Source organism: Diplotaxodon limnothrissa, linkage group LG6 (genome assembly GCF_057381915.1).
Source record: "Diplotaxodon limnothrissa isolate DT_005_m linkage group LG6, D_limnothrissa_male_GT1.1, whole genome shotgun sequence".
Classification (NCBI taxonomy): domain Eukaryota; kingdom Metazoa; phylum Chordata; class Actinopteri; order Cichliformes; family Cichlidae; genus Diplotaxodon; species Diplotaxodon limnothrissa.
Genome location: NC_140601.1, coordinates 44,307,902 through 44,321,668, shown reverse-complemented (window position 1 = coordinate 44,321,668; position 13,767 = coordinate 44,307,902). Strand labels below are relative to the sequence as shown.

Genomic DNA, 13,767 nt, shown 5'->3' with positions numbered 1-13,767 from the left:
CTCAAGGCGACCCTGACAGACCAATGCCGCACAGCAGCCATCAGCAGCTGTCAGCACGCAGGCTTGAGATGACCTGAGCGCACCGTGGACGCCAGCACCATGTGTCTGGATAAAGGACTTTCTAACAAACCGGCCCCAGACTGTGAGGCTCCGCCCCCATCTCTCCTCCACTCGCACACTGGGCACCGGCTCCCCACAGGGCTGTGTGCTGAGCCCCCTCCTGTATTCTCTCTACACCTACGACTGCAGTCCGACCCACAACAACAATCTCATCATCAAGTTTGCTGATGACACCACGGTAGTCGGACTCATCTCGAAGGGAGACGAGGCAGAGTACAGAGAGGAAGTCCTGAAGCTGGAGGCCTGGTGTTCAGAGAACAACCTGAGACTGAACACTAAGAAAACCAAAGAGCTCATTGTTGACTTCAGGAGACACAGCACTGACTTGGCCCCCCTTTACATCAACAGGGAGTGTGTGGAGAGGGTCCACACCTTCCGGTTCCTTGGTGTCCTCATCTCTGCTGACATCTCCTGGACAGACAACATCTCAGCGGTCATTAAGAAGGCCCAACAGTGGCTGCACTTCCTGAGGGTCCTCAGGAAGTACAAGCTGAACTCCAACCTGCTGCTGACCTTCTACCGAGCGTCCATTGAGAGCCTGCTAACCTACTGCATCACAGTATGGTACGGCAGCTGCACTAAAGTGTAGTCAAGACAACACAAAAGATCATCGACTGCCCTCTCCTCTCCTCTCTGTATATCATTGTCCATCTGTATAGGGACAATAAAGGCCTTCTATTGTAATCTAAACATCTGTCTGACCTCACACCTAACCTGCCACTCTCCAGTCTCACTCCTGCAACGACCTGCCAGCAGGAGGCAGCAGACACTCAGCCTCCGCCTGAGCAGGGAGGGGCAGACTCACGGACACCTGCTCAGGTGACTCATTCTGTCAAAACAGCTTTGAGAGCACCTCATGCTGTGCTCATGTTCTGCTCGCAGCCACACAGACATGTCGCGGAGCACACGTGACTAGGGATGGGTACCGGTGTCCAGTGCCATGATGGCACTGGTTCTGACATAAACGGTAGTAACCAGACCGAAAAGCAGCGCACATTTCGGTGCTTTTTTTTCCTGAGCTGTGACACACTTTAGATTCTAGCCAATCATTTTACGTTTCCAAGGATAGTAGGCGGGCCCAGGTACGTACGTTCTTTTAGAGCAGAGCTACAGATTAAAAATGCCCAAGGTGAAGCGGTCAAAGTCTGGCTGTACTTCACAGCAAAAGATGCAAACTCAGCAGCCTGCAACAAGTGCTTTAAGCTGATACTGTGATACTGTGCAAAGGAGGTAACACCTCGAATCCGATGAAACAGCTGGCGACGCATAGCTTTTTTTTTTAAAAGCCGAGAAATGCGCCGTATTTGATAGCTTGCTGCGAGACCTCACACCGAGCGCATCTACTGCGGGTGTGGTGCCTGTTATCGGACCCGGAGTTAGCAACATCCCCAAAAACACGAAGAGGAGAGTCCTGGCCCCTAGCCCTGCCAGTGAAGCAGAAATGATGAGGATGATCAGTGGAGAGCGAGCTCTCCTGGTGTTTGGTATGACTGAGAACAGGAAGTCTGCCCAGAGGGTCATTAACACCACCCAAAAAAATCATTGGCTGACCCCTGCCACCCCTGGAGCCCATCGCCAGATCCTCCTGTCTCAGGTAAACCATCACAGGTAAGCCCTAATAACCCCACCTACCAACTGTGGTCGGTGCCTCAGTCGCCAAGGTGCTGCACATAGGGGGTCATATGATTGTTGGGTTTTTCTCTGTATGTATTATTGTGTAATATAAAGCGCCTTGATGTGCTTTATAAATAAAACTGAATTGAATTCCTGTCGGGTGGAGCACCCATAAAGGACTACTCTATTCTATTCTAGAGTGACCGGAGACGTGTTAGTGAGTGCAAAGCCGCCGCCACGGCGTGCAGGTGTCAGCGGGGCAATTTCTGAAAGTCTACCTGGAAGTGGAAGATGCCAGCGTACTCTCCATCTCTGAAGCTCTGACCCTGCGGGACCACTCGAGCCAGGATCTCTTCATTCAGGGTCAGAGAGGCAATGGTGGCGAGCAGCCAGCAGTCACCTGGACGACGACAGACAGGGGGGGGGACTTAAGTCAAATAAACAAAATGCACACACAGAATATGAAGTCGGCGAGGGGAAACTGCTGATGGACATCAAAGCCAAATCTGATTGGTCCTTTAACCTGCCAATGGGCCTGTGATGCCACGCAGTCAGCTGATACTCTGATTACTCTACAGGCTGTAAGATGTAAACAGAACATGTTTGACAGGTGGATGACACACCCGCCTCAGGCGTTTTTCACACCTGTTTTCAAAGAAAACTTCACCCGTTTCCTTGTTTGGAGTCAGACACCTTTACAGGGGAAGCTGCCGTCTGATTGGCTACACTCTGCTGGGCGTCTCCCTCTGTTACTATAGAAACTATTACTAGACTACAGGCTCACGTCACAGTGAAGTAGCTGCCACCCACTCACCTGTCAGCATGTTTATAGTTTGTGTTGACAAGATGACACTCGCCACACACACACACCTGTTAAAAAACACACGCAGCTGAGTGGAATTTTCCAGCTCTGCTGTGGATGTGAAACACAAACAGACTGTCTCAGGTGTCCCCCGCACATGAGTGCGTTTTCTAACGACTGGCATCATCGATTGATCGACTCAGATACGATTAAAAGAATTTACTTTTATCTACTTTAATATGAACCACTAACGTTATCAGATGTCTGTGAGGTTCTCAGTCATCCAGGTCATCGTAGTCAAAGGAGCTTGCAAAGAAAAGCGTCTGGACTTCTTTAAGTTGCTTGAAGACGTTTCACCTCTCATCTGAGAAGCTTCTTCAGTTCTAAGGTCAAATGGTGGAGAGTCCCAGATATAAACCTAGTGGGAGTTTCCCCCACAGAGGGACAAAAGGACCCCCTGATGATCCTCTAATCGCCTGAGCCAAGGTGGGAAACTGGGTGTGGGTCCCAATCAGCCAGAGTTTCGGGTGAGCTCATTGTGAAACCTGGCCCCACCTTATCATGTGATTTCCTGAGGTCAGATGGCCCAGGATGTGAGTGGGCGTTAAGGCGTCTGGGAAGGATCTCAAAACTGGATTATAGATGGCAGAGAGTTGGTGTCGTAAACCCCCGCCTCTGTTCAAAGATGGTCGCTCACAGTGGACATAGATGCTTCTTTCACTCCTCTTTCAAACCATCTGTCCTCTCTGTCCAAAATGTGAACATTGGCATCCTCGAAAGAGTGACCTTTGACCTTTAGATGCAGATGGACTGCTGAGTCTTGTCCTGTGGAGGTGGCTCTTCTGTGTTGTGCCATGCGCTTGTGAAGTGGCTGTTTGGTCTCTCCAATGTAGAGGTCTGAGCATTCCTCGCTGCACTGTACAGCAAACACCACATTGTTAAGTCTGTGTTTTGGAGTTTTGTCTTTCGGGTGAACCAGTTTCTGTCTGAGCATGTTGCTGGGTCTGAAATGTACCGGGATGTCATGCTTGGAGAAAACTCTCCTGAGTTTCTCTGATACACCGGCTACATAGGGGATGACAATGTTGCTGCGTCTGTCCTCCTTATCCTCCCTCGCTGGTGTCTGAGCTTCTTTTCTGTGCCTCTTTGCTGACTTTAAGAACGCCCATTTAGGATAGCCGCACGTTTTGAGTGCTTCCTTTACATGTGTGTGTTCCTTCTTTTTCCCTTCAGGCTTAGAGGGAACATGTTCTGCCCGGTGGTGTAGGGTCCTGATTACTCCACGTTTGTGTTCCAGAGGGTGATGGGAGTCAAAGAGGAGGTACTGGTCCGTGTGTGTGGGCTTCCGGTAAACTTCGATGTTGAGGTTGCCGTTCTCTTCAATGTGCACAGCGCAGTCCAGGAAAGGCAAACAGTTGTCCTTTGTGTCTTCCCTGGTGAACTTGATGTTTTTATCCACAGCGTTAATGTGCGCAGTGAAGGAGGACAGGACCAACTTCACACCCGATCAGATCTGCACACTGTTAGACCTCTGCCTCACCACTACATATTTCAAATACAACGAAGGCTTTTACAGACAAAAACATGGCTGTGCCATGGGCTCCCCCGTGTCACCTATTGTAGCCAACCTTTACATGGAGGAAGTGGAAAGGAAGGCTCTTGGCTCTTTCAAAGGAAGAGTACCCAGCCACTGGTACAGATATGTGGACGACACCTGGGTCAAAATCAAGACACAAGAAGTGGAATCCTTCACTGCGCACATTAACGCTGTGGATAAAAACATCAAGTCATCAAGTTACCTGCGTTACCTGCGCAGGTAATCAAAGAACAGCAGTTTCTCACCCAGAGCTCCCTGACAGATGTCGGTCCTCGAGGCCCCGGATACAATGAACTCTGGGTCAGAGGTCAGCTCCTGCACATAAGCAACAGTCATCATCAGCTGCCTGACGTGCACCAACACTGCTGTACAAATAAAGACTAATTGATTGATTGATTGATGGTGGAGAAAACTGAGCAAAAGGGTTTTTAACAGCCAGCTCTCTGAGGTCACTCTTCCTGTGCGTGAGGTCATCGTGCTTCCTGTGTGCACCTGAAACAGCGTTTTCATCACACGGCCGCCAACTCGTTCCGTAGTGATCAATAATCACCAGACAGACGCGGCTCTGTGACAGTTCAATCTCACTGATCAAAGTGAAAGCTCGTGATCAAGAAACAGGGTCAGCTCACCTGAGGAGCTCTCCTTCAGGCACTTTAATCACACCTGTGATCAGCTGATCTCTGAGTGGTCTGAGAGGTGTGTGATGTCACGGCTGATTATCAGCTCTGAGGAAGCAGGCTGAGCAAAAACAGATGATTGCTATCAAACCAGACTCCATGCAAAAAACATCTAATTTAAGCAGCGGAGCTCAGGTGAGACTCACCTGAGAGCCGAGCAGAGCCACAGGTAGCTCGGCTGCTCTCAGGTCAGTTTCATTGACCAGATAAAAGTGATCACTCACTCATGCTTAGCCTGATCATCAATCAATCTGCCAATCAACCCTGACAGCGGCCCGTTTGATCAGCGTGTTTCAGGTAACGCAGGTGCGACAGGTGCGGGATTGGAGCGGGTACTGACCGTGGGTCTCTTCCAGGACACGCCGCGGACCTTGGAGGAGTTTGGGTGATAATTTCAACAGGTGAGTCAACGGTGCAGGTGTTGTGACCAGTTTGTGTATCAGGCTGTAAACATGTTAGCATGAGTCTGTGGGCACTGACTCACTGCAGTTCCTCTGACGTCCAGCAGAGGCAGAGTGCTGATTGGGTAACAGCCGCAAACAGAAAACAAACACAAAAGCTTTTCTTCAGATTTTATTTGGACTGTTTCAGAGTCAGCGACCGCAGCATCAGCTTCCTGTCCTTTGCACGGTAACCATGGTATCTGTTATAACTGAGACACAGCAGCCAATCCAACGTGTTTATTTTACTTGCAAGGAAACAAAATCATTCACAGTGAACATGTTCGCGATGCTCGCTGGAGCCTCTTTAGACTTTTTGCCAACATTATCCTCCAACACAAACGTGCACGTTAAACTGTTCAGCTACTGCATGATGCTAACGCTGCTTTGGATACGATGCCTTCAGCTTACCAAAGACAGTGCTGCCTAAATCATTTTCCCAGCATGCTCCTGGAGTGGCAGCTGTCAGTTGATGGTGAGGCACAGCCACTGCAGAAGGAAATGAGGTCAGTGATGATTTCATGTATGTCAGCCAATAAGAGAGGGACTGCACTGCTTAGGTGTGGTTTACCTGCTGCAGGTCCAGCTGGATCCAGAGTCCTGAACATCCCTGAAGTGGGAAATAAGAAAACATTTAAAACGTTACGTACAAGCACAACCACAGACAGCTGAGGACACTGGGAACAGTGGGAACACTGAGTGGGAACAGTTCGAATACTGGGAATAGTGTGAGCAGTGGGAATACTAGGAGCGGTGGGAACTCACTGAAGAGCATCTCCAGACGGATCAAGCAGCCGATGAAACGGTCGAAGTCGATGGCGTAGCTTCTGTCGGTGTAGCGAGCGACAATCTCTTGGATCACTGTGCTGTTCAGCTGGAACCCTGAAACACAAGAGGAGGAGCCACCAGGTGAGACACGCATGCCAGGTAGACCTGTCCAGGAGCTCTGTTTTCCACCTGAGAGGGCCAATCATGGATACGTCTCCTGCTGTAGCTCCTCCCACAGCAGTAGATGTCAGCTTTGAAGGAGAGTTTGTGGAAGTGTGTGGAGTGGGCTGAAAGGGGGCCGTCGGTTGGCCCCGCCCACTCCCACTAGGAGTGGGCGGGGCCGCTCCGAGCTCCCTGACCTGCACTCAATCTACAGGACCAAGGCCAGGAAGATCGTGAAGGACCTCAGCCATCCCAACAACAGACTGTTCTCTCTGCTGAGGTCAGGAAAGCGATTCCGCTCCCTGAAGACCAACACAGAGAGACTGAGGAGGAGCTTCTTCCCGCAGGCGATACGGTCTCTCAATCACACCACCACACAGTACTGACCCACACATACAGTTCTTACACACACACTGGACTTTCTGGACATTGTTTTTGCACAACACTGGTCACTATATTCTTCATTTCCGGTTAATACTTGTACAGCTGCTGTTATTGTGTATATATTTATTTATATTTATATTTCTTCATACATTCTTATATAGTTCTATATTGTGTATTGTGTATTTTGTTGTACAGTTATTTTATTTTCAACTTTAATTTATATATTTATCTTTATCTTATTCTTCCCAGTTAAATTTACCCTTCATTCTAATTTGTGTTGTACAGTTATTTCATTTTTAACCTTAATTTATATTTTATTCCTTCTTAGTTAAATTTACCCTTTTTAATTTTTCATATTTATTTCCTATCTTATTCATAGCCTTTTCCTTTTTTGTTTTCTTTAGGTCACGAGCAGTTGTCCAAGCATTTCACTACATATCGTACTGTGTATGACTGTGTACGTGACAAATAAAATTTGAATTTAGGAGTCTTACCGGCTTCAGCCAGAGCCGCTCTCATCTCGTGGCTGCTCATCGTGCCAGACCCGTCCGAGTCGTGACTCTTAAAGATCTCCTGCACACGACAGCAGCGAGCAGTGAGGTCATCGCCATGCCAACTCTGACAGAAGCTGTAACAGTGCTCACACACAGGCGAGAACTCACCAGGTACGTCTGCATCTTCACCCAGCAGGCCCAGTCTGGAGCTGCCGTCAGTCTGAGGTCAGTTCAGGAACCGCACACCTGATCACCTGACGCCACACAGGTGAGTCACACGCATCATCGATGGTTGGCTCACACTCTGTAACTGCTCAGTCAGTTCGATCACTCCTTGATCACGTATCAGTTTTCTGCTGATGGGCTGTAAACTGCATGGATGTTAGAAAATTCTGGTTTTCTGTGTTTTTTGTAGTTTCCAGTGGAGGCGTGTCCTAAAACTCTATCAAACACACGTTAGCATGTGATACTGTCTGCGTGTCATGATTTCGTATGAAGGATACATCCAGCAGGCTGATGATGTCACAGCAGGTTTGCAGGCTGAAGCCATCGGTTGTAATGTCCGACCCTGAAATCAGAGCAGAGCACAACCATCAGCAGGACTTTCCTGTGGACCCAATCCGGTGAAACGTTAAACTCTTCTTACTCCGCTTTGTCCAAAATCTGCTGGAGCTCATGGGGCTGAAACAGGAGAGCAGATGTCAGACTGTGTAGCGGTTATGCAGCGTAACCCTGTCACCCTGAAGTCGGGACCTGGTGTGGGCTTCCTTCTCCGTAAACACCGTCAGTACGAAGCTTCCTTTGCGGTGCAGTTCGAAGGTGGACGGGACGATGGCGTACTCTCCGGGTGGCAATTTGAAGCGATCGCATACCTCCCTCAGGTTGATGAAGGCGTGACTGCGAGCCACTGACTGGTCTCTCAGGAGGACGTCCGGGCCCAGGCGGACGTTAGAACAACCTTTATACGGACCGCAGAAGAATAAGAAGGTGAGACCTGGAGACGGAGGCATCTCTGAGTCCTACAGACAGCAAACAACAACAACAGCTGAGACTCGCCGTGCAAACGGCTAACTGCTGTACAGGGATGTGCTTCACCAATCAGCTGTTACTTAAACATGTAATCAGTAAAAGCTGATGAAATGAAACCATCGTGTTTTTATCAAAGTGCGAGTGAGAAAGCCTCTGAGGCTCGAGAGTCGCCGATGAGGCTTCTGACACACAGCTTCAGTTTGCTTTAACTTCAGCCCTGAGTCGATAAACACACCCCTGCACTTTAGAAGAGGACTTCATGTGTAAGTGCTCGTCCCAAAATCAGTGATCACATCTTTAGTCTTAGATGTGCTCCAGTGAAGCCTTTGTTGCTTGTCTAGGTTTGTGCAGCTCGCTGATGTTTGCTTAACTCTGCATCAACAAGTGTGTGTTACAGATAGCTCTTGGCTCTTTGTAACTGTCACGGTCCGGGTCAGCGGCCGTGTGAAGAGTGGAAGGAGGACTCAAACGCAGCACTATTTCAGACGTGAAGGGTGATTTATTGACAATACCAAGCATAAAGTGGAGATGGCAAAACTGAACTAAGGACGAACTAAACTGGGAGAAACTACACAAAGGAGTGGCAAACCTGAACATGAAGGGAGAACAGCAGGGAGAGCACACAGGGAATTTCACAGGGTATGAACACAGACGACGCGACGAGGAGCAGAGGAAAACACGCACTATAAGTACACAGAGAGACACTGGGAATCACACACAGGTGGGGGAAACAGCTGGACCTGATTAACCTGACGAGACAGGGGAACACTAACACCAGGGACCAACAGAGGGAGCACAAACCCAGAACCCAGTATCTAAAATCCCAAACACAAACCATCCCAAAACAGCCACGAATAATCATGAAAGTAATAACAATAAAGAACACAAACACAAAGTCACTGAGTCATGGCCGCAGGACCATGACAGTAACCTTATTTTCCTTATTGGTTTGGGGGACTTTGGGGCACTGAGCACATTTAACAGCATGCTCATTGTTCCCAGGTCCACATACATCATTGCTGCTCTACATCCTGTACAACCATCAATGCATTTGCCACAGGACTTGAACTTATCACCTGATTCACCCAAAGATGTACCTCAACTTCAAAACCTCCTTGCTTTGCCTGATTACCTCACGAGTTATGAAACATTGTGCTTACTTTCAACATTCGAAAAGTCCAATTCAGTACGTAATATTACGAAGCAAAGACTCCCGTCTTATTACTGCTCTTATCTGATAATGTGCAACCTAACCTGGCCCTGAGCTCAGACACCATCTGGATTTAAATCCTCACCTGAAGATTGTTCATCTTAGTGTGTGCAGTTTGTTAGATGGATATGGTCAGGGTTTGGGTTCGATCAACAGATGTGGATATTTAATTTCTGAAACGTGTCTAAGTATATTTCTGATGACTATATTAGCATGACTGGATACAGTGTTTATCGTACCGGCTTACAGGCTTAAGAAAGGTGGCACTGTTGCTGCTTATGTTAAAGTTTGATGCCACAATGGTTCATCTGTTTGTTGTCCTTCTGCCTCTACAGGAGCGTTTCCTGTCCAGACTACAGTGAGCTTGGGTTAGCCGGTGACTCTAACTGGGATTGGCTCAAAGCTGTTTCATGATTTCAAATCTTTCTGTGATTCTATCAATCTTACCCAGCTGGTTCAAAGCCCTGAAAAGTCTACCTTGGTTATCCTGATTCTGACAAATGTTTCTCATAAATTCTCATCCTTGGGGGTCTTGTGACTTAAGTGTCCGCTGTGATGCTGCTGTTAATAGAAACACTGAGGTGCCCAAGTCCCAACAATGACTGGAGGAAAATAGGATTGATCCCTGGTGTAGGAGTAGCGTGGACAATTTTTTAGGGATGTAAATTGTGTATAAACATGCTCCATTAAAGAGATTTAGGAAAAAATGCCAGGTTCTCCCCAGAGCTGGCAGATATCATTCATGAGCGTAACCTTGGCCAAAGTTAGGAAAACAGGTTCTCCCACTGATTGGCTTCTTTCAGACAACTAAGAAACAAATGTATTTCCTCTATTAAGAAAGCTAAATCAGAAGACTATTTGTCACCACTGAGAACCTCCCTGGGAAAGTCTATGCCAGGGTGCTGGAAAGGAGAGATCGTCCGTTAGTCGAACCTCAGATACAGGAGGAACAATGCGGTTTTCGTCCTGGTCGCGGAACACTGGACCAGCTCTTTATCCTCTCCAGGATACTTGAGGGTGCATGGGAGTTTTCCCAACCAGTCTACATGTGTTTTGTGGACTTGGAGAAGGCATTCGACCGTGTCCCTCGGGGTGTCCTGTGGGAGGTGTTGCGGGAGTATGGGGTGTCTGGCCCATTGCTACGGGCCATTCGATCCCTATACAACCGTTGCAAGAGCTTGGTTCGCATTGCCGGCAATAAGTCGGACTCGTTCCCGGTGGGTGATGGGCTCCGCCAGGGCTGCCCTTTGTCTCCGGTTCTGTTCATAATTTTTATGGACAGGATTCCTAGGCGCAGCCAAGTGGCGGAGGGCTTTCACTTTGGTGGCCTCAGAATCTCATCTCTGATTTTTGCAGATGATGTGGTTCTGTTGGCTTCATCGGGTGAGGGCCTCCAGCTCGCACTGGAACGGTTTGCAGCCGAGTGTGAAGCAGCGGGAATGAGGATCAGCACCTCCAAATCTGAGGCCATGGTTCTCAGCCGGAAAAGGGTGGAGTGCCCACTCCGGGTCGGGGATGAGTTCCTGCCACAAGTGGAGGAGTTCAAGTATCTCGGGGTCTTGTTCGCGAGTGATGGGAGAAGGGAGCCGGAGATCGACAAACGGATTGGGGCTGCAGCTGCAGTAATGTGGACGCTGCACCGGTCCGTCGTGGTGAAGAGGGAGCTGAGTGTAAAAGCGAAGCTCTCAATTTACCGGTCGATCTACGTCCCTACCCTCACCTATGGCCACGAGCTGTGGGTAGTGACCGAAAGAACGAGATCGCGGATACAAGCGGCAGAAATGAGCTTCCTCCGAAGGGTGGCTGGCCTCTCCCTTAGAGATAGGGTGAGAAGTTTGGCCATCCGGGAGGGGCTCAGAGTAGAGCTGCTGCTGCTCCACATCGAAAGGAGCCAGCTGAGGTGGTTCGGGCATCTGACAAGGATGCCTCCTGGGCGCCTCCTGGGTGAGGTGTTCCAGGCATGTCCCACCGGGAGGAGGCCCCGGGGCAGACCCAGGACACGCTGGAGAGATTATATCTCTCGGCTGGCCTGGGAACGCCTTGGTATTCCCCCGGATAAGCTGGAGGAGGTGGCTGGGGAGAGGGAGGTCTGGGCCTCTCTGCTTAGGCTGCTGCCCCCGCGACCCGGCCTCGGATAAAGCGGATGAAGATGGATGGATGGATGGATGGATGGAGAACCTAAATAACCCACAGCAGTTCTGGAAAATCATTAAGTCTCTTTCAGTGAGCAACAGCTCTAATGCTCTACCCACCTATGTTTTTAAGGACTCTGTTCCTGTTTACGATAGGAAGGAGATTATGAACTGCTTTAACAAGCACTATATATCGTCTGTCTCTGTGTTTGACTCTCTGTAAAATCCAGCACAAACCCTCCAGCGTAAAATGGTAAATAGACTGATTCTTATATAGCGCTTTTCTACTCTCATTCACCCACTCACACAAGCTAAATTCACACTCCGATGAACGCATCGGAGTGGGGGGGGGGGATTAGACCAACATCTAATCTATCTGTGCTGGCCAAAGTTCTTGAAGCTCTTGTGTGCGAGTAGTTAAAGCAGTTTTTGTACACCTATGATATTTTATCTGAATCATGTTTGAGGAAAAATCACAGAACTGTCACAGCTGCAGTGAAAGTGTCAGTGTCACAGGGCTCTGTATTAGGTCCTCTTCTATTCATCATTTACATTGTGCCAGATGCAAACTTGCACTTCTGTGCTGATGACACAGTTATTTACAGCTGTGGTCCAACTGCTGTCCAAGCCTCTGACTCCTTGCAGAAAGTCCAGCACTCATTACTTAAACCTGTTCTCAATGCAGACAAAACAAAGCTCATGTTGTTTTCCCAATCAAGGAAGTTGGTTCACACGTATAAATATCCAGGCATCTTTAATAGGACCGATTCTTATATAGCGCTTTTCTTCTCTCCCGGAGTACTCAAAGCGCTCTATACAACAAGCCACATTCACACAAGCACTTCCTCTAAACTGAGATGCTTCCTAACTACATTCATACTCTATCAGAGAGCAACTTGGGCTTATTATGCTGCCCAAGGATACTTGGTATGCAGACTGGAGGAGCCAGGGATCAAACCAACAACCTTCCGATTAGTAGGTAACCTGCTGTACCTCTTGAGTTACAGCCACCCCGTCTTTATTGATGACTCACCTTTAAACCACATGTAGACAAACAAACTTTGATTTTCACAATAAGTTGTTTTTCTGTTAATACAAAGAAGCGACTTGTTGCTGCAACATTTCTACTGTTGCTGCATTATGGAGATATTCTACATATGAATGCTTCAGTGTCTTTGAATGGTTGATACTGTGTGGGTCACAATCAGCCAAGGTTTGGGGTGATTGTGACCCACACCTGTTTTCACACCTCACAGACAACTTTGGCCACGTCTGCACTAGCCTGGATAGATTTGAAAACGCGTCCACGCTATCGTTTTCAATCGTTTTCACAGAGTCTTTCATTCACATTGAAACGGCCCAAAACGCTGACGTTCCAGTACTGTGCATGTGTGAAACGCAAGAAGATTCGACCTGCCTCATTTCTGTCTGCCATTTATTTACTTTCCAGCTCTTTGAAACGTTGCGGCAAAATGTCGAGGAAAAGCACCGAGTTTTTAAAATGGACTAACAATGAGGTGGAGTTGTTGCTGCGAGTAACACAAAAGTGCAAAGTTGCAAAAGCGAGTGAGAATTGAAGAATTTGAAGAAAAGCTCTCTGGAGCGCATACAGACTGATGTTAATCTTTAATAGGGCAGACAAAACAATGCTGTGTAATGCCCTCCACTATCTTAGTTTAATTGGTCACTGCATCACATGACTAACATATATCATTGTTTTATAAAGTCTCCCTTTTCGCTGTCCACACTGCGACACAAAAGCAGCGTTTTCAAAACACTTCGTTTTCTTTCAGGGAAAACGCGTCTCAGTGTGGACGGGAGGCCAAAAGGGAGAGAGAAAACCACGCGTTTCAAAATGAAAGCGCATTAGTGTGGACACAGCCTTAAAGAAGTCCAGACGCTTTTCTTTCCACGCTCCTTGGACCATTTGTTTTTTTAAATCAAAACTAAGAGTCCTGGAGGCCAGTTCCATAACATGTAACTGTTTCATGTAGATTGTCATTTCATTTTATTTTCGTGTGTGTGTGTTTAATCTTTGTAACTGTGTGATATTTGGCCAGGTCTCCCTTAAAAAGAGTTTTAATCTCAGTGGGATCGTCCTGGTTCAATAAAGGTTGAATATTTAAAAAGAGAAACATTGAGTGATGAACGCGACGCATGAAACAAACGCAGACGGGGAACGTGACGTCGGAGGGGGAAGATGAAATAAAGACATCAACACCAAAGAGCAGGGTTCATATTAAATGTTAGAAACATTCAGACCTCAACATGATACAGTTTCTCAAGGTTCAAGGTTCAAGGTTCTTTATTTGTCACATGCATAGTTATACAAGTATAA

At 47.9% G+C, this 13,767-nt stretch overlaps 1 protein-coding gene across 1 annotated transcript in view; it reads right to left on the bottom strand.

Annotated features, from left to right (window-relative positions):
* Positions 1-13,767, bottom strand: part of LOC146631372 (calpain-2 catalytic subunit-like) — a 35,821-nt gene that overhangs the window by 4,089 nt on the left and 17,965 nt on the right. Inside the window, 2 exon segments of the mRNA XM_085356673.1 lie at positions 7,562-7,626; positions 7,696-8,016. Coding sequence (XP_085212799.1) covers positions 7,562-7,626; positions 7,696-8,016 — 386 coding nt within the window.